The sequence below is a fragment of the Myotis brandtii genome, unplaced genomic scaffold (assembly GCF_000412655.1).
Source record: "Myotis brandtii unplaced genomic scaffold, ASM41265v1 scaffold1549, whole genome shotgun sequence".
NCBI classification, from domain to species: Eukaryota; Metazoa; Chordata; class Mammalia; order Chiroptera; family Vespertilionidae; genus Myotis; species Myotis brandtii.
Window position 1 is genome coordinate 118,236 of NW_005355616.1, and position 20,816 is coordinate 139,051.

The window sequence follows — 20,816 nt, forward strand, 5'->3', positions numbered from 1 at the left end:
CCAAGGTACATGCCCTTGACCGGAATCGAACCTGGGACCTTTCATTCCACAGGGGCCGATGTTATCCACTGAGCCAAACCGGTTTGGCTACATATATTTTTTAAAAGTATCTATACATCCTTAGTCCTATTTTATGTGTAAATATTTTTTATTGATTTTGGAGAGGAAGGAAGAAGAAGAGAGAGAGAGAGAGAGAGAGAGACAAACATCAATGATGAGAGAGGTATTGATCGGGTATCTCCTGCATGCCCCCTACTGGGGATGAGCCCACAACTTGGGCAGGAATTCTGACCAGGAACCGACCCATGACCTCCTCGGTTCATGGATGGTTGCTCAACCACAGGCAAACCAGCCAGGGCTTTAGTCCTAATTTTAACTATATTTATTGGCTAATGAGTGTTTTGAATATTTTTCTAGTTTATAATAAGATACATCTCCTTGCTCTGACCGATTTGGCTCAGTGGATAGAGCATCGGCCTGCGGACTGAAGGGTCCTGGGTTTGATTCCGGACAAGGGCATGTACCTTGGTTGGGGGCACATCCCCAGTGGGGGGTGTGTAGGAGGCAGTTTGTCTCTCATCGATGTTGCTAACTTTCTGTCCCTCTCCCTTCCTGTCTGTAAAAAAAAATCAATAAAATATATTTTTTAAAAAATACATCTCCTTTTGCATTTGCTAAATTGTGCTCCCCAAAAATTGCATTCTTGTTTTATGTACAAATTTCATGTTTTTGGCAATTCTGCATTCAGGAAGTGTTGTGTGGCTATTTTTTCAGCAGGTTAACAGTGTTTACCCATAAAGTGTTTTTAATGAATTTATGTAGAATTTTTTCAGCAACACTGTTGTCTTCTTCATAGCCTTCATTATAGTGTTGCCATAACATGACTTTCTCTCTATATCACAATATTACCTTTATTTCGTTGATCTGAACCAAATCCATAATATCTTCAAAATGTTCATGTGATTTGCAAGTATCGTTTCCCATCCTCCTATTTAATATATATATATATATTTTATTGATTTTTTTTACAGACAGGAAGGGAGAGGGATAGAGAGTTAGCAACATCAATGAGAGACAAACTGCCTCCTACACACCCCCCACTGGGGATGTGACCCCAACCAAGGTACATGCCCTTGTCCGGAATCGAACCTGGGACCCTTCAGTCCGCAGGCCAGCGCTCTATCCACTGAGCCAAACCTGCTAGGGCTCCCATCCTCCTATTGTTGGCCTTTGCATTTCATTTTGTTAATTGCTATTGTGCTGGGGAAAAGCACTTTCATTTGTTTTAGCCCTGACTGTTGATTTTTCCTGTTTGCCTGGTGGTTGGTGCCACATCCCAGAAATCATGTCCAAAACAAATCTCCAAAGCATTTTCTCTGGGTTGTCTTGAAGGATTTTAAAGTTTGGGTTTTTTAAAATATTTTTTATTGATTTTTTACAGACAGGAAGGGAGAGAGATAGAGAGTCAGAAACATCAATGAGAGAGAAACATCCATCAGCTGCCTACAACCAAGGTACATGCCCCTGACCGGAATCGAACGTGGGACCCCCCCAGTCCCCAGGCCGACGCTCTATCCACTGAGCCAAACGGGTTAGGGCAGGATTTTAAAGTTTTAACCTGGACTTTTAATTCTTTCATGCAATCTGAGTAAATGTTTATCAGTAGTTTTGTTGTTTTCCATGTGAATATCTATTTTTTCAATACCCCTCATTGAAGAAACTGTCCTTTCTTAACATTTCTTGTGGTTTTGTCATAGGTTACCTGAACTTATGGACCTTTGTGCATCAGAACCACACTCTCACAAACTGAGCCACCCAGCTAGGGCTCTGCATTTTTAAAATTAATTTTAGGAGTTTATAGTGAGTTCTTTACAATTTCCTCCATGTAAGTTCATGTCATTTGGCAATATCTCTTGTGGGTTGTGCTTCAGTGTCGGGTGTAATATCTCATCTTTCATTTCTTTTTAAAATTCATTTTAGTGTTGTTTCTTTTGTTTTAGTTTGGATAAAGATTTGCCAGTTTTGTGCATCTTTTAACAAAAATAGCTCTTAGCCATGTCAGGCATGGTGGTTAGAGTGTAGGCCCAAGCACCAAAGGGTCACGGGTTGGATTCCTGATTAAGTGCATGAACCTGGGTTGCAGTTTTGATCCTCCTCCCTTGTTGGGGCACCTGTGGAAGGCACCCAACCAATGTGTCTCTATCACGTATATGTTTCTGTGTGTTTTTCTCTCTCTTTCTCCCTTCCACTGTCTGTAAAAGTAAGTGAAAAATATAGTCTGGGGTGAGGATTAACAAGAACAAAAAGGTTAGCTCTTAGTTATGATATACTTTTGTCTCTAGTTTATTAATGGTTGTTCTAATATTCATTGTTTGTTTTTTTTTGCTACCTTTGGGTGTACTGTCCTTTTTTGTTTTCTTCTAAAATATATTTTTATTGATTTTAGCGAGGGGAAGGGGGAGGGATAGAGAAACAGAAACTTCAATTTTGAGAGAGTATCATTGTTTATCTGCCTGCTGCATTCCCCTACTGGGGATCGTGCCCACAATCCAGCATATGACCTGACGGGGTATTGAATTGTGACGTCCTAGTTCATAGGTTGATACTCGGGTTTACTTTCTTGTTGTGTTTCCAGTTTTCTGAGGTGCAAGGTTAGGTTGTTTATTTGAGATCTTTTTTCTTAATGTAGAAATTTATTGCTCTAAACCAACGGTTCTCAACCTGTGGATCGAGACCCCTTTGGGGGTTGAACGACCCTTTCACAGGGGTCGCCTAAGACCATCGGAAAACACATATATAATTACATATTGTTTTTGTGATTAATCACTATGCTTTAATTATGTTCAATTTGTAACAATGAAAATACATCCTGCATATCAGATATTTACATTATGATTCATAACAGTAGCAAAATTACAGTCACCACAACATGAGGAACTGTATTAAAGGGTCGTGGCATTAGGAAGGTTGAAAACCACTGCTCTAAACTTTCCTTGTAGAATTGCATTTCCTGCATTGTATACATAAGTGTTGGTAGATTGTGTTTGAATTCACTTTGTCTATTTATTTCAGATCTCTTTTCTGGGTTTTCTTTCACCCGCTGATCCTTCAGAAGTGTGTTGTTTAATTTTTACATATTTGTGTATTTTCCAGCTTTCTTGAAACTAAAACTGATTTCTAGTTTTATACATTGTTACTATATAAGGTCCTTGATGTGATTTCTTCTCAAACTTTGAGACTAATTTTTTGACCTAACCGTGTGATCTGCTTAGAGGATGTTTCATGTGCGCTTGACAAGAATGCGTCTCCTGCTGCACTTGGATGGAATGTTCTGTATGTATTTATTCTGTTTTCTCTATAGTCTAGTCAGACTTCAATTATTCCTTATTGCTTTTGGATGGGATGTCTACCTGTTGTTGAAGGGGCAATGTTGAAGTTGCCTACTAATATGTGTGTTTTTTTCCTGCCTTCAGATCTGATATTAGTTGCTTAATATAATTACTCTGTTTTTTAGTGAATAATACTTCAAATTGTTATCCTTTTGATGAATTGACTGATACATCATTTGATTCACACATCATATGAAAGCTCATCTTATGATGAACTTTCTTATGACAAATTTTTTTGGGAGACCTGTTTTGTGTGATAGAATTTTCCCCATCCCTGCTCTGTTTTGGTTTTATTTGCATGGGATATTTTTCCATCTTTTTTCCCTTCCTATTTGGGTCCATAAAGATTGAATGTCTTTGTAGGCAGCGTATATTGAGTCCAGTTTCCGTTTCTTTTATCTCTTCAGTGACTCTCTATATTCTGAATGAAGAATTTGTTTATGGAGCAACTATTGCCACTTCTTCATGGTTTCTGGCACTTCTATAGTTCCTTTGTCTCCTGTTTTATTGTGATTTGATGATTTTGTACAGTGATTTGGTCCCTCTCTCTTTTGTATATCTATTACATTGTGTTTGTGATTTTCAAGACACTAACATAAAACAAGTCATACTCTTTGCAGTCCATTTCATCTTAACGCCTTCAATTGCATATAAAACTTCTCCCCTTGGACTCTCCACCACACACTTTTTCATAGATTAATGATGTCTCAAGTAAATTTTTTTCATGTTGTGTAGCTATTAAGGTACATGATGTCAAGTTCATCTTTTTTACTAGTCTAAATTTATTAACTTTTTTTAAAAAAATATATTTTATTGATTTTTACAGAGAGGAAGGGAGAGAAGTAGAGAGTTAGAAACTTCGATGAGAGAGAAACATCGATCAGCTGCCTCCTGCACACTCCCCGCTGGGGATGTGCCCGCAACCAAGGTACATGCCCTTGACCAGAATCAAACCTGGGACCCTTGAGTCCGCAGACCGACACTCTATCCACTGAGCCAAACTGGCCAAGGCGCAAATTTATTAACTTTTATAACAGAGTTACATATTGTTCATTCCACAAATGCAGTGTTACAGTATTGTGAATTTGATTCTGTTCTCAACCTTTATCAGTGATATTTATAGTTTCCTATGCATTCATGATTCTACTTAGGTTTTTTTTTTTTTATCTTGAACTTTTGTCAGCATGTCTAAAAAGTCAGGTTGAGTGTCAATGAACTTCCCTAGCTTTTGTGTTTCTTGGAAAATACTTATTTCTGAAGATCAGGTTTTCTGAATAAAGTGATGATGGTTTTCATTGAGTGTTTTCAATACATCATTTTATTTTCTAGTTTGCAAGGTTTCTTCAGAGGAATCTACTGATACCCTTCCTCTGTTGTTCCCCTGTGTGAGAGGTGTTCCTATTTTCTTTGTGTTTTCACAATTCTCTGTGCCTTTTGATTTTTTTACTGTTCTATTATAACGTATCTTGATGAAGTATGGTTAGTGTCTTGAATCTGTACAGAAACCTCTGAGAGTGCATGCATTTGATTGTTCACATCTGTTTTTTCAGATTATGGAAGTTGGTTTCAGTTTATTTCTGAAAAATCAATGTTCTACCCTTCTTCTTCCTTTCTCCCTTTTGTCTTTCTTTCTGTCTCGTTCCATGACCAGCACACTTAGTGTTTCCTGGGATTCCCATAATGCAAATATAGGAAAACTTTATGGTGTTACTTAATTTTACTTGCTGTCTTCTTTTTTTTTTAAATATATTTTATTGATTTTTTACCTGTATTCTTTAAATTTATTTTTCTTTTCTCCATCTGGATGATGTCAAGTGACCTGTTGTGGACATCACATATACTTTATGTCTGCTTTTCATACTCTTTATGGCATTATTTCATTTTATTCATTGTAATCGGGCAACTCCAACATTTCTCTTTCATTCTTTTTTATGATTTCTGTCTATCTGATATTCTTTTGTTCTCTGTTGATGTCTTCATTATTTTGGTTCTATTTGTGTTCTCTTGGAGCTCGCAAACATTTTAAAATGTAAATATTTTGGATTCTTTATCAGGCTGTATGTAGATCTCCATTTATTTGGTATCGATTAATAGAAAATTATTATGTTGTCTTGATGGTGTCCTTCTTTTTAGTCCTGTGTTGATGTCTACACATTCGATGAAGCAGTTATTCCTTTCCACTCTAGGACCAATTCTAGCTCAAGAAATATATTCATCAGCATATGGAATCAAGGGTTTTGACTGGGTGGAGTGTTGTTTCAGGTTTGAGGAAGTCCCAGTAGCCTAGTCTCCTTGAAGCTCCATGAGCTGAGGTTAGAATAACAAAAAAATCTATGGGTCCACAATGGCTTTGGCAGCAAATACATATTTTTTTTTTAATGACAAGTGATGATTTTAGAGTCTTTGGTGGCAAATACTCTTTGGCACATGTTGATTTTTATTTTATTCCTGGGATAGGTTGTTGCCAAAGGGATTTCTTTTGGGATGCATGCTGGTAAATATTATGGGTCTGCTGATTGAGTTTACAGTGTTTTTCACAGAGAAGGCCACTAAAGTCAACATTAGTATAAGTGCAGTGGTTGATAGAAGAAACACTGACCTTGACTGTGAGAGTACAGGTCCTTTTCTGCCAGGAACTGGACCTTTATGGATGCTGCATATTAGATGGAGAAGATATGAGAAGTCATATGTATATAAGAGAGTCTTTATTGAAATCCAAGCAGCCATTGTTACCGAGGAGCCATTAGACAAAACAGTTCTTCAAAGTAAAGTCCTACAAGTAGTCTGTAAAGTAGACAGCTGCATGCTGGCTGGTTAACACTGTATCTTCCCTACAAAGCAGCCCCCAACATAGGAGCCACACTAAGTAGCTGCTGCTAACATAGCAAGCATTGCAAACACAGTAATCCAAACGAGTAGCTGTGTATTGGCTGGTCAGTAACATACTTCACATCAACTTAGACAAAAGTGGATTCTTGCAAAATAGTGACATTATATATAGAAGGGCACACCTGCACAGTGTATGGCTTGCTGTGTCCATGCTTTTGTGCCTATGTATATCAAATTAGCCTTGAACACTGATAAGGATTCCCAAGCTCAGATTGGCCTTGAACATCCCGTGTACTTTGGACAGGGCCCCCACCTTGACCCTAGCCAAATATGTTTGGTAACCCACTCTGGTCAGCTCTTTGTATTTCAGCTTTTTTTTGCTCTACTGAATTCCTTTGAGTGTTAATTGCACTCTTTTCTTTTTAATCCTCGCTCTTTTGTCCTCAACTGCTTTTCAGAGAGAGTGGAAAGGAGTAAACAGGGAGAGATTGGGGAACATTGATATAAGAGAGACATAATGACTAGTTGCCTCCTGCACCCACTTGATGGGGCAGGAGCTAACCTCCACCGGTGTGTGTGACCTTGACAAGGAATCAGTCCTCTACCCTTCTGTGTGTGCTCCAAGCATTGAGCAAAACCGGCCAGGGTTTCATTGTACTCTTAACCCCTTGTAGTGGTTTTTATTACTGGATAGCTGTTTACTTGTTTTGAGAGTGGAAAGGATTATCATGTATCTGCCATCTTGCTGTTGTCATTCACATAGATTTCTTTTCCTGTGATCACTGTTGCACTTTGTAGTTCTTCCACAATGCTCACCATGCATCTCTTTGGTTTTTTTCTTCTGGATTTATATTATCTGAATCCCATGTGCTGAATCAATTGGGATTCATGGGGGAGAATCATTTGTGCATCACAGAAGAAACACGACCTGATGAATGACAGGGTGGACCCAGAGGTGGTCTTGCCTTGGTGAAGGCCTGTTGGAAAGGTTTTGACACCAGAGCTTTGTGAAAGTCATAACTAGGAACCCATTTTTTTAAAAAATATATTTTATTGATTTTTTACAGAGAGGAAGGGAGAGTGAGAGTTAGAAACATCGATGAGAGAGAAACATCGATCAGCCACCTCCTGCACATCTCCCACCGGGGATGTGCCCGCAACCCAGGTACATGCCCCTGACCGGAATCGAACCTGGGACCCCTCAGTCCACAGGCTGATGCTCTATCCACTGAGCCAAACCGGCCTCGGCTAGGAACCCATTTTGTTCAAATGCATTTTGTTGCCATGACCCATTCCTCACCCAATTCTACTTGTACTTGCTTATTGTTGACACCTTGCCAACTCCTCAGTTGTAAGAGTGTTCATTTCTACCTGGATTCCAAGTGCACAGATACCTTTAACTTCTCTAAACATTGCCCCTCTACCTCTTTCACAGTTCTCTGTTTATGGCAAACCCACCTTAGTCTATGCCTGCAGAGCTTTAGAGTACACATGTATTATTGTGTTGACCTTGAACATCTTGTGCTCCAATACATTAGTTTTTTGTGAGTTTGAGCACATTCAAATTCTCCTACCCAGACTCAGGTTCCCAAAATGAAAGGTCCTAAAAGAAGCCGTCTGTAGAGGATCAGTGAGCAGAGCCTTCTTCTCTTCTGTGTTTCCCATTCTCTGTTTCTGTCCCTGCCTTGATGAGATTTTCACCATTGACTAATCTTTGGGGCCAAGTAATGTATAACAGCTATTTCCTTAGAGTCCAACTCACTTGTCTGAAAATCATTCTATGAAATCATGCCTAGTCATGACAGATAAACATTTGTAGTAAAGATATTCTGTTTTCATAAGGTCAACATGTATTTCACTAGCGTTTCCTTTTGTTCAGGTTGTTGCTGTGGAGCAGAGAATGTGGAGGAACCCACTGAACAGAACGATTCTGTAAGAGTGTCACAGGCAGGTATTCCCAAGTTAGCCTTGTCTTCTAAGAAGAGCCACCCCTGTGAGAATTGTGGACTAGTTTGGGGAAACATTTTCCACTTGCCTGAGCTGCAGGGACAGATACTGTTGAGCTGTGGGGCATGTGCAAAACAATTTTATTTCAGTGCAAAATCTCACCAGCAGCATGTGAGAGAGAACATGTTGATTAGAGGTGTGGGCAAGATGTCACTTTCAAACATCTGCAATTTCAATGTTTACCAGAATTATTTCACCTGTTGGGAGGTTGGGCAGGGCACACTTACCTGGTCAGGACATCTTCATCTTAAGGCTTCTCAGACCAGGGACAGGCCAAATGATATTTCAAAGGGTGGATTAGCGTTTCAAAGGAGAAAAAGTTTTTACACCAGAAAGGAATTTGAGGAAGACATTGGCAGTAGTAATCTTCATCATCATCAGACAGTTCACACTGGAGAAAAGCCTTATAAATGCATTGAATGTGGGAAATCTTTTACCAGTGTCAGTGGCCTCTATTATCATCAAAGCTTTAAAAGTGGACAGAAACCTTATAAATGCATTGAATGTGGAAAATCTTTTATCACTGGCAGTCAGCTTCGTCGTCATCAGAGAGTGCACACTGGAGAAAAGCCTTATAAATGCTGTGAATGTGAGAAATCATTTACCAATTTGAGTAGCCTCCGTTATCATCAAAGTTCTCACACTGGAGAAAAGCCTAATAAATGCAGTGAATGTGGGAAATCTTTTATTACTAGTAGTGAGCTTCGTCATCATCAGAGATTTCACACTGGAGAAAAGCCTTACAAATGCAATGAATGTGGGAAATCTTTTACCATGAGGTATTACCTTCATTGTCATCAGAGAATTCACACTGGAGAAAAGCCTTATAAATGCAGTGAATGTGAGAAATCTTTTATCACTAGCAGTGAGCTTCATCGTCATCAGAGACTTCATACTGGAGAAAAGCCTTATACATGTAGTGAATGTGAGAAATCTTTTATCACTAGCAGTGAGCTTCGTCGTCATCAGAGACTTCACACTGGAGAAAAGCCTTATAAATGCAATGAATGTGGGAAATCGTTTACCAATTGCAGTAGCCTCCATTATCATCAAAGTTCTCACACTGGAGAAAAGCCTTATAAATGCAGTGAATGTGGGAAATCTTTTATCACTAGGAGTGAGCTTCGTCATCATCAGAGAGTTCACACTGGAGAAAACCCTTATAAATGCAATGAATGTGGAAAATCTTTTACCACTAGCATTCACTTTCATTGTCATCAGAGAGTTCACACTGGAGACAAGCCTTATAAATGCAGTGAATGTGGGAAATCTTTTACCACTAGCAGGTACCTTTATTGTCATCAGAGAGTTCACACTGGAGAAAAGCCTTATAAATGCAGTGAATGTGGAAAATCATTTACCCGTAGCAGCGGCCTTCGTTATCATCAAAGTTTTCACACTGGACAAAAGCCTTATAAATGCAGTGAATGTGGGAAATCTTTTCCCAGTAGCACTGCCCTTCATTGTCATCAGAGGATTCACACTGGAGAAAAGCCTTATAAATGCAATGACTGTGGGAAATCTTTTACCTGGAGTACCTGCCTTGTTCGTCATCAGAGAGTTCATACTGGAGAAAAGCCTTATAAATGCAGTGCATGCAGGAAGTCTTACATCACTAGCAGTGAGCTTCGTCGTCATCAGAGATGTCACAGTGGAGAAAAGCCTTATAAATGCAGTGGATGTGGGATGTCATTTACCGATTGGAGTAGCTTCTGTTACCATAAACGTTCTCACACTGGAGAAAAGTCTTATAGTGAATGTAGGAAATCTTTCAAAAGTAGCAATGGTCTCCAGTATCATCAGAGAGTTCACACTGGAGAAAGCTAGTATGGGTGCAAATAACATGAGATATGTCTCAGCCAAATTTCTAAATTTGCTCTGCACATATGAACAAATGTGAGAATAATTACTTAGATGTGTACAAAATGTAGTTTTTTAGTTAGGTCTTAACAATAGTATAAGAAAATTTGTGAAGTCTCATTTGCCTGAATTGTATCTCATACATGTAATCACCTACATTATATAAAGTCCCCATAAGTGTTTTTGTTGTTTTTATTTTTGTTTGAACTATACGTATCTATGTTTCACTTTCTAACATACAGAGATGTGTTGCCAGATCTATGTCACTACATATTTCTGTTGCTGAAGGTATTTCGCCTGAACTACCTATAAGGCCCCTACAGATGGCATCAATCACCATCCTCTTGTTCCCAGGGAAGGTAACTCTGTTGTGTAGTTTGTTGAAGAAAATTAGGAATACCTGAGCCCTTCTTAATTATTTTCCCTCTCACCAGTTGGCACATAGGACTTATTAGTGTTGGCCCCATAAAACATAATATTACAGAGCTACTGCCATTCTTAAGAGCACACTTTCCCTAGATGCCAGTGATGAATTTATCGAGAGCCTAAGTCATCAATGCAAGAACTGCTAGTCTCATGTCTCTTTGGTTTGTAAAATAATAAAGGCTTTTTCCTAAGACTTCTCTCATCTTGGGTTTGCTGTTTACTCTATGAGTTATAAGAAAATCTGGGCTCTCCTAGCATGACCAGGTGAAAAACATATGGGGTCTCAAACATTTTTGCCTTTGAGGGAATAGTATGGTGCAGAAATTTCCAGAGCAGTTTTTGCCAAATTTTCATTCCTGCCCTGTTTTCCTAGGAAACACTGTGAACTCTCTAGTCCTCATGTGATGTCTGGATGCTTTGCGACACAGAGATCACTCCAAAGAGGGTGTTGCTGTGATAACCTGAAGTATATCTTCCAGCAGCATGAATTTTTTTCTTGTTTTTCAAGGGATCCCCATACACTTGAAGGGAATCTCTTGTCCAGGTATTGCAGAGGGCCTTGAGACCTAAAGCCTACAATTCTATGGGTGACTGTCACTGTTGGGAGTACAATAGTAGTTAGAGGAAACCATTACGCTACAGAAACAGTGACCTAGTGAGTTTTGCTGAGGATTGCAGCCCATTAGATGGAATGTTCCTCATCTAACCTTGCATCCAGGATTGTTTCTGAGGAAAAAACAACTGGAGTGGTGTGTACCAGTACACAGATCTGAGGATCTCCCGGCATGTTTATCTTCTGTCAATCAAGTCATTGTCATTCAATATAATTAAGAGGTTTTGTGGCTTCCTGTATCTTCTCAGATATTCCCATCAGAGCCATTTGTGCACCGGCAGAAGAAGGCAAAGAGTGTGTAGTTCAGCGATGTGGCTTTTGTGATCCAGCCAGCATTCTTGTTGGTTTGGGCGAAAGTTCTTTATTGTTGGTTACATTTCTGTCATTGAGGCTAGACTTGCACCCAGAGGGCAAAGGTGTATTGAATATACACTTGCCAAACCTATTTTTCTAATATAGTTAAACATTCACGTTTTTAAATTTTGAATCATTTTTAAAAAGGTATGAGTAAAGTACAGGTTAGGTATACTGTTTCATAAATCATGATGTGTTCATGAAACTAATACCATCATTATCATTATACTCATAACTAGAGTCCTGGTTCACAGATTCATACACTGGTGAGTTCACTTGGCGTGGCCTGCGGGGATTGATCTGAAACTGGCATCCATCATCTCCCAAGTACCAACTGGCAGGCGGCCAGAGAGGAGCCTGAGCCAAGGCCAGGTGCCGTGATGCTCCCGCTCATCCTGGTCCCACTGCTGCTGCCACCGGTGCTCAGTTGATTTGGTGCTGCACCGCTGTGGTCTCTGCGCACCCATTCTAAGGTAATACTGGCACGCCCATGTCTGAGAAGCAGCAGTGAGCTCGTGCTCAGTCAGTTTCAATGCTGGTCTTGATCCTGGTCCTGGTCAGGATGGGGTAGGGGTGTGCAGGGGGAGTGAACACGGGAGAGGCTCATGCCTTCGCAGCTGCGCTTGCCAGCTGGAAGCCTAGCATCTAGCCCCATAGGTGAGCTGAGCGGCTCTTCTGCTTTGGGAACGCACTGACCACCAGGGGGCAGCTCCTGCATTGAGCGTCTACTCCCTGGTGGCCAGCTGCGCTTGCCAGCTGGAAGCCTGGCATCTAGCCCCATAGGTGAGCTGAGTGGCGCTTCTGCTTTGGGAACGCACGGACCACCAGGGGGCAGCTCCTGCATTGAGCGTCTACTCCCTGGTGGTCAGTGTGCATCATAGCGCCTGGTCTCTTAGGCTTTTCTATACGTAGATATTGTCCATATCTGTCACTGTAAACTTGGTTCATGACTTTTTTTAATGTGTACATGTGCTTCACAGACTAACAAGTAACCAGTGATTTACATTCCATTTCAGTAGATCACTTTGCATTTTCTAAGTATTTTTCTGCTTTGCTTTTCATAAATTTTTGGATATTTATTAAAGATATATTAGTAACTCATCTTTTTTTATGATATTTTTACTTTGAATATATCACCAATAGTTTATCCAAATGAGTATTTGGTCATTTCTAAAAAGCTGGTACAAAGTATCCTATATAATAAAAGGCTAATATGCAAATAAACTGAACTGCAGAAAGACGGGTCGCTATTAGGCGCACTGACCACCAAGGGGAAGAAGCTCAATGCAGGAGCTGCCCCCTGGTGGTCAGTGCGCTCTCATGGGGAGCACCGCTCAGCCAGAAGCCTGCTCATAGCTGGAGAGAACAGAGTCGGTGTTGGGAGCCTCTCCTGCCTCCGTGGCAGCGCTAAGGATGTCCGTCAGTCGGACATCCCCCGAGGGCTCCCAGAGTGCAAGAGGATGCAGGCCGGGCTGAGGAACCCCCCTCCAAGTGCACTGGGCCGCTAGTCTATCTTACCTAATAATAGACAAACATACAAATTGACCATACCTTCACTACGCCAATCGGGGGAGTATGCAAATTAACCCAACAAAGATGGTGGTTAATTTGCATACATAGGCGCAAGCGGCCTGGGTCCCGGGAACATCCTCAGGACCCAGGTCGCTCCTAGCTTGTAGGCCCGTGCATAGGCCCTGAGCAGCTAGGGTCCCAGAACGCCCCCGGCCACTCCGGGCCTATGGGCGCAGGTGCCAAGTGGATGTTCCCGCCTCGTGGCCGCTTGTGCCTGTGCAGGTGCCAAGCAGCAGCCTGGATCCACGCCCCCCAGCCCAGCACCCATCACAGGGGCGAACAGGCCAGGCCAGGCCTCCCCGAGATCGATCATGGGACAAACAGAACAGGCCTCCCCGTGAACGATCATGGGGCGAACAGAACAGGCCTCCCCGCAAACGAGCCTGGGGTGAACAGAACAGGCCTCCCCGCAAACGATCGCAGGGCGAACAGAACAGGCCTCCCTGCAATCACTGGTGGGGTGAACAGGCCAGGCCTCCCTGCAATCGTTCACGGGGCGAACAGAACAGGTCTCCCCGCAAACGATCGCAGGGCGAACAGAACAGGCCTCCCTGCGATTGCTGGTGGGGTGAACAGGCCAGGCCTCCCCCAGTCGCTCTCAGGGCGAACAGAACAGGCCACGCCTCCCTGCAATCCCAGGAGAAGAAGCCGTTCTGCTGACCAGCCTGCGCTATGGACCTGTTTGGGTGGGTGGCACAGAGTCCGGGGCCTCTAGCCTGCAGCCACAGGAAGTCTCCCTCTTTCCAGAGTTAGGAGTACCAGCCCAGGTCCACCCAGCACCGGGTCCTGACGGCCGGGGTAAGTTCCTGCAGGCTGGGGTTTGATCCCTAGGCATTAGCAGTAGGAGACCAGTGCCTTTGTTATTGCTGTGTGTCCAGGTTTTAAGTGAACAAATGCCCGGTGGTCCCGGGCGCCAGCTTAGCAAAATCTTTTAGGAGAAGAATTCTGTCTGGGTTTCCTCAAATTCCCTCAGCCACTACTCACCCCTCTGTACAGGCGCAGAACAAGGGAGGCCCCTTAAATAAAAATCAGAGGTCTCCAGCAACGGTGGGCCTCTCTCATCACAGTCATTTGGACTGGATGGCATTTGAGTATTTATCTAGGCACCATGACAGGGAACACACAAGCTCAAGTCATGATCTCTGCCCTTAAATAATTCACAATCTTTTTTTAAAAATATATATTTTATTGTTTTTTTACAGAGAGGAAGGGAGAGAGATAGAGAGTTAGAAACATTGATGAGAGAGAAACATCGATCAGCCGCCTCCTGCACATCTCCCATTGGGGATGTGCCCGCAACCCAGGTACATGCCCTTGACCGGAATCGAACCTGGGACCTTTGAGTAAATATGTGTGGAAGTAGCTGCTTCATGAGTATGGGATCCCTTCCTATTTTAAAGGAAACTGAGTTCCATGTGAACTGTGTAATATGCTATGATATCTGAGGCACAGGACAAGGAAGGCCCTAAAGGTACTATGCTTTGAAATTTGAGTCATTCTTTATTGTTCAATGTGATTTATTTCTGCAAGCCTCAGTTTTGTAATAGTTAAGTTACTAGAATAATACATTTTGCTATAAAATATTACTAGAAGAGCAAATGATCAGGTGACATTTATTGTTATTTTCTATAAATGAACACAATCTCTGGTATGCTAAAGTGATAGGTATTATAGAAATATTCAGATAGGAAGACCTACAGGCTTGATTACAAGTTAGGCTTACTATCACAACCCAAATGTATTGCTTAAAAAAAAAAGCAGGGAGCCAACTAGAAACTGAACCAAATTTAAGCCCTTGAAGGGCAAATGTAAATTGGATAAGCTTTGCTATTACAAGAGGAAGAAGAAAAATTCAGATACAAGAATAAGAAGCGCACACTGCACACTCTAAGTTGCTGTTAAAGAAAATTAATGATATACTATGAAAATACTTAATACAGATTGTAAAGAGATTTGTTCAAAGAGGATTACCTAGAGTAGGTGGTACTTCAGTTAATTATTTTAAATGTGAAGAGGTTAGCTAGATAAGAAATAGGTGTAGGGGTCCCAAATTGCAGAAGGTGCAGGCAGGGCTGAGGGACCCCACCCCACCCCGGTGCATGAATTTCGTGCACCGGGCCTTAGTGTGTATGTATATGTATGTATGTGTGTATATATATATAGAGAGAGAGAGACAGAGAGAGAGAGCGCTAATATGCAAATTGGCTGGGATGCTGTAATACTCACAAACAGCTCAGGAGGAGGTTGCACGCAGATGGGCGGGAGGGGACTGCTTGCATTGTGAGGCAAGCCACAAATGGCGCAGCCCTGGAGCGGAGGCAGGGGGGCGTGCCCAAGCCTCTGCTGCCACCTGGTCCCAGCAGGCCTGCTTCTGTGTGTGAGCTGCAGAGGAAACACCTTTTCTGACCACTCACTGGCTAAGCTCCCTGTATTCTACTGGCAGTGTTCTTGATAACTTGGGTAATAAGACTCCAAGAAGGTGATCAAGGGGTTTTCCACCTCACTCCTGGAGGAAAAAATGAAGGTCCGCTGCTGGAGGGGCTAAGAAATGTCATATCCTGCCCTAGCCTGTTTGGCTCAGTGGATAGAGAATGGGCCTAGGTTTGATTCTGATCTAGAGCATGTACCTAGGTTGCAGGCTCCTCCCTGGCCAGGGCCCAGGTCAGGCCTCATGCAGGAGGCAACCAATCGAAGTGTCCATCTCACACTGATGTTTCTCTGACTTTTCCTCTCTCTTCCACACTCTAAAAATGGAAAAATATCCTCAGGTGAGGATAAAAAAAGAAAGAAAGAAATGTCATATCCTATGAAGGAGACATCTTGAAAATGCCTAAAGAAAGTTGTCATTTTTTTGTGGTGAATGGACTAGAGTCCATATTGACGAAAACACCTTGGCAGCCGGCAGTGGCAGTAAGCAGCAGTGTTATGGGGTGGCGCCTTCCCCTCATAAGCCCGCAGAGGGGGGCCAGACTGCAGATTAGGCCTAAGCCCTCAATAGGACATCCCCTGAGGGGTCAGACTGGGCTTAGGGACCCCCCTCCCCCACCACTGTATGAATTTCATGCACTGGGCCTCTAGCATGTATATAAAAGCCTAATATGCTAAGTGTCTGACCAAGAGGTCGACCAATCAACCAGTTGCTATGATGCAAACTGACCACCAGGGGTAGACGCTCCGACCAGTAGGTTAGCTTGCTGCTGGGGTCTGGCTGATTGGAACATTGGTGAGACAGGGCTGGACATGCCCTGGAGCCCTCCTGTAGTTCCTTACCAGAGGCCAACCTCTCTCGGGGACTGGGCGAGACCTCCTGGATGGTCCCGATCGCCAGCCAGGCAGAAGGACCCCAACTGTGCATGAATTTGTGCACCACGTCTCTAGTTACTGTATAATTCTTCTTTTTTTAAAAAAAAATATATTTTATTGATTTTACATAGAGGAAGGGAGAGGGATAGAGAGTTAGAAACATCGACCAGCTGCCTCCGGCACTCCCCCTACTGGGGATGTGCACACAACCTAGGTACATGCCCTTGACCGGAATCAAACCTGGGACCTTTCAGTCCACAGGCGAACGCTCTATCCACTGAGCCAAACCAGTTAGGGCTGTATAATTCTTTATATGACTAGAAGTTTCATTTACCTTTACCAAAAATTCAGTGCCTAATCTGAGTTGGTTTGTATTTGAATGTTTAAATTTACAAAAATTAACATTTTGTGATCTAAACTGAATATACCATCATGGATGCTGTAGTTCACTTGCTGGGGTGTGATCCCATGCATAGTAGGATTACTAGTTCAATTATTGGGCTTGTGCCTGGGTTGTATGCTAGCTCCCCAGAATGGGGTGTGGAGGAGTCAGCTGGTCAATGTTTCACTCTCAAATCATGTTTCTCTTCCTCTCCCTTTTTCTCTCTCCAAATATTAATAAAATTGCCTGTCTGGTGTAACTCATTCGTTGAGCTTTGATCTATGAACCACATAGTCATGGTTCAATTCCAAGTCAGGGCACATTTCCAAGTTGCCAGCTCAAATGCCAGTGTTGGGTGTGTAGGAGGCAGCCAATTAATGATTCTCTCTCATCACTGGTACTTCTTTCTATTTCTCTAAAAAGTCAATAAATATATATTTTTAAAAATTAATCAAATGTTCTTTAGAAATAAACTGATTGTACCTTTTTGCATTTTTCCACCAGTGTGTGAGGTGTTCACATTCTACACAGTCTAGAGATTAAACATATTCTGTAATTTTGTCATTCTACCTCACTGTTGTTTGATTGTATTTTTTCTAAGAATAAGTCAGAAGTTTGTTGTTCTTGTTTGTTTGTTTTTATAAATCCTCAAATGAGGATATTTTTTCTATTGATTTTTAAATTTTTTATGTATTTATTTATTTTTAATTGATTTCAGAGGAAGTGAGAGATACGCACATCAATGATGAGAGAGAATCATGCATGGGCGGTCTCTTGCACTCCCCCTACTGGGGATGCAGTCCAGAACCCAGGCATGTGCCCTTTGCCCGAATCAAACCCAGGATCCTTCAGTCCCCAAGCAGATGCTCTATTCACGGAGCCAAACCAGGTAGGGCCCGGTATCAGAACTTTGCTGAGAATGTCAGACCATTGCTGTGATCATTCTGCCAGTTTCAGTGTCCTGGAGGTTAGTTTCATTTAGAAGTTATTTCTAGCCCTAGCCCGTTTTAGATTTTTTTTCAACTCCTCTGCTACGTTACTTAGTTTTAATGCTTTATGACATGTTCCAATAGGGCTTCTACTTCACTGTGTTTTTTGCTCTGAATTTTTAAAAGTAGATTTTTATTGATTTCAGAGAGGAAGGGAGAGGGAGAGAGTGATAGAGACATCGATGATGAGAGGGAATCATTGATCAGTGGCCTCCTGCACTTGGACCCCCGCCCCACTTGGGATCAAACCTACACCTCAGGCATTTGCCCAAAACAGGAATCAAACCCTGATCTCCTCTTTCATAAGTTGATGCTCGTACAGTAAGCCACACCAGCCAGACTTGGTTCTAAATTTTAAGTAGTACAAGCTTCTTACCCTTCTTAAGAATTATGAATTTTTAAGAGTCACTGCATTTATGCATACCCATCATTATTTGTTTATAATATCTCATGTGGTTTTAAAGTTTTGGAGCTATATATACATAGGTCAGCTTTCAGTATGAATATGTATTTCATTTACTCTAAGTATAATTTGTGAGTGTTTGTGTAATCTTATCTCATAGAGAATGCCTGAAACATCAACTCCACTGACATCTTCAATATGTCCATATGGGACGAATTATCTTTCACTATGATCATTACAGTGGCACCTTCACATTAACAAAAACACCAGTTACTTTGCCAGAATTCAAGTCTCCCAAAAGTGTATTTATCTCTATTGACGTTCAAGTAAAAGTTAAACGAGTTCGATTTAAAGTTTATATTATGCATGCTAGTTCTTCTTTACTTCAAAGGTATGTCCTACATTCTATTCCCCCTCACCCCACCCCCTGGCCTTGCTCAATTGAGCTCAGCTCAGGTGCATTCACATCGCTATTCATGGTCTCCCTGCCTCATAACCCTGAACTCTACAGCCTGGGTTCAGGGTGCCTGTCACTTCCTGCAACTCAGGTCCCTGTCAAGGACCCTGAGGAAGGTGGAGGGGAGAGAGGAGTGTTGTGGCTTCTGAGGACACAGGAAATGCAGGGCAGAGTAGACAGGGGTTACCTGTATCTGAAATTCCGCTGAGGATGTGGGTGGTGAGTATTGAAACCAAGATCAGAGACAGGCATGGAAGATTTCAGAGCTGCATACCCTGCTTTCCCCAGGCTGTGGGGTCCACCAGGAACTGGGTTGTGGTAGATCCTTCTGAAACCTCACAAGCTCTCTCTGGCTGCCATTTGCCACGTTCATGGGTGAGTCCAGAGAGGTCCTGTGCTGTGGAGCAGGAAGGTGGCAGAGCTGAGGCAGTGAATCTGGGGTCTGAAGTTAGGATGGGGTAGACATTACACAGTGGTGTGCACATGTGGAGGAAGTGTGAGCTGATGGTCCTGGAGACCTTGTATCGGGACTTTTAAAATATATATATATTTTTATTGATTTAAGAGTGGGAGAGAGAGAGAGACACAACAATGATGAGAGAGAATCATCCATAGGCTGCCTTCTGCACACCCCCTACTGGGTATGGAGTCTGCAACCAGGGCATGGGACCTTGATTAGAATCCAACCGGGATCCTTCAGTCCACAGGCCAATGCTCTATCCACTGAGCCAAACCAGCTAGGACTGGTGTTGGGACTATAGGGTGAAGCATAAGCCCAGGTTTGTCTTTGTCCTGGAGGCATGATCTTGGAGGTTGCAGTGGTATTGCTTGGCAGGAAGGCTGGGACCCTGCCTGCTTGGCCCAGAGCTTAGATGGTGTTTCTCTGTTGTCCCCCTTCCCAGCCCGACTGTTGCCGAGGGCAGTCACAGTGAGTAATGGGACTGTGATGAGAGGCAGCCAGCATTGGCATTAGGGCCTGGTGTCCACACTAAACTGGGGAGCCCTGGAGGAGGTTGAGGTTGGGAAAGATGTGTGAGGAGTAGGATTGCTAGTTCTCAATATTTCAACCACGGTTTCCTAAACTGGGGAGACCTGGAGGAGGTTGAGGGGTGGAGAAGATACCTAATTGTTTTTTGAATTTTCATCTCTCTGATGATCAATAACTTAGAGCATTTTTTCACATATCTCTTGGCCATCTTATCCACACTGCAGCCGAAGGCAGAGCTGCACTTTGGATGGCATCAGAAGCAGATGCCTTTAAAGTATGAGTGTCTGTTCTGTGACATTAACTTTGTATAATGGAATCAATAGAGGCAGGTAGAAGCAGTTAGAGACTTGAGCAACCTCCCCTAGCTACATATTGCCTGAAGGAGACACACGCCAAAAGTCAATGAAGAAACAATGCCTGCAATTCAGAAAGAGCAGGTCCTGAAGAAAGATATGCAAAACCCCGCAGCTAAAGGAAGCCACGCAGGCGCCTCAGAAACAGACTTTCCCAGATAATCCCCTCCCCTGAAGGCGCTGGAGGGCCCTGAGTATACTTGGTGTGTCCTTGGGCTATTTGCCCTCAAAACCAGTCCGGGAGGCAGCTGAGGAAATACAGGATCCTGGCCTTGGAGCGTAAGAACTACATTACCCAGAAGGCCGGGCGTGGAATGCCACCAGGCTGAGCCAATGGAAGCTCAGAAGAGGCGTTTCTGTTTTTCCAGTTCTGGAGGGCGGGACCGGTAGTCCTGGTCGGATTTAGTTTTCTGTCTCTTTCGTCTGGCAGCTGGGTTCTAGAGTTCTTGGTCGCAGGGTCCCGTGGAGAAGGCTGGAGAGTGGTGTTCTCCGCCTCACAGCCCGTGGTGGGAGCCTGCAGGGGTGCGCACAGCTCACACGTGGGATTGAAGCGCCAGGCCTCGGACGGGACCGCCATTCCTGAGCGGCTTTTCCCGCTGCTCCCGCCCGGCTCAGCCCACAGAGTGCAATGGCGGCGCCCCCGCTGAGGAGAAGTGCTGAGGTGAGTTCAGTCCCCCAGGCCCTCAATGCCTCCTCACACAGACACCACAGCCTGGGGAGGGCGCCTGTCCCGTCCTGCAGCTCAGTCCCGCGAGGAGGACCGTGAGGAAGGTGGAGGGGAGAGAGGAGTGTTGTGGCCTCTGAGGACACAGCAAGTGCAGGGCAGAGAGGACGGGGGTGACTTGCATCTGAAGGTCCCTGAGGATGTGGGCTGTGAGTATTGACGGAAAG

The 20,816-nt window shown here is 43.0% G+C and overlaps 1 protein-coding gene and 1 pseudogene across 3 annotated transcripts in view; both read left to right on the forward strand.

The window, feature by feature from the left end:
* LOC106723615 overlaps window positions 1–10,067 on the forward strand; it is a 12,302-nt pseudogene extending 2,235 nt beyond the window's left edge.
* LOC102242033 (zinc finger protein 501-like) overlaps window positions 1–20,816 on the forward strand; it is a 33,284-nt gene that overhangs the window by 795 nt on the left and 11,673 nt on the right. Inside the window, exon 1 of one of the 3 annotated variants that reach the window (XM_014535971.1) lies at window positions 18,953–18,959. The exons of 1 other annotated variant lie outside the window; for it this stretch is intronic. Coding sequence is in view for 1 of the 2 variants with exons in the window: in XM_014535969.1 (XP_014391455.1) it covers window positions 20,554–20,586 (33 nt within the window). In the remaining variant the exon portion in view is untranslated. Of the gene's footprint in view, window positions 1–18,952; window positions 18,960–20,315; window positions 20,587–20,816 lie in introns of those variants that run through there. One more of the 3 variants, XM_014535969.1, reaches the window with a different exon arrangement.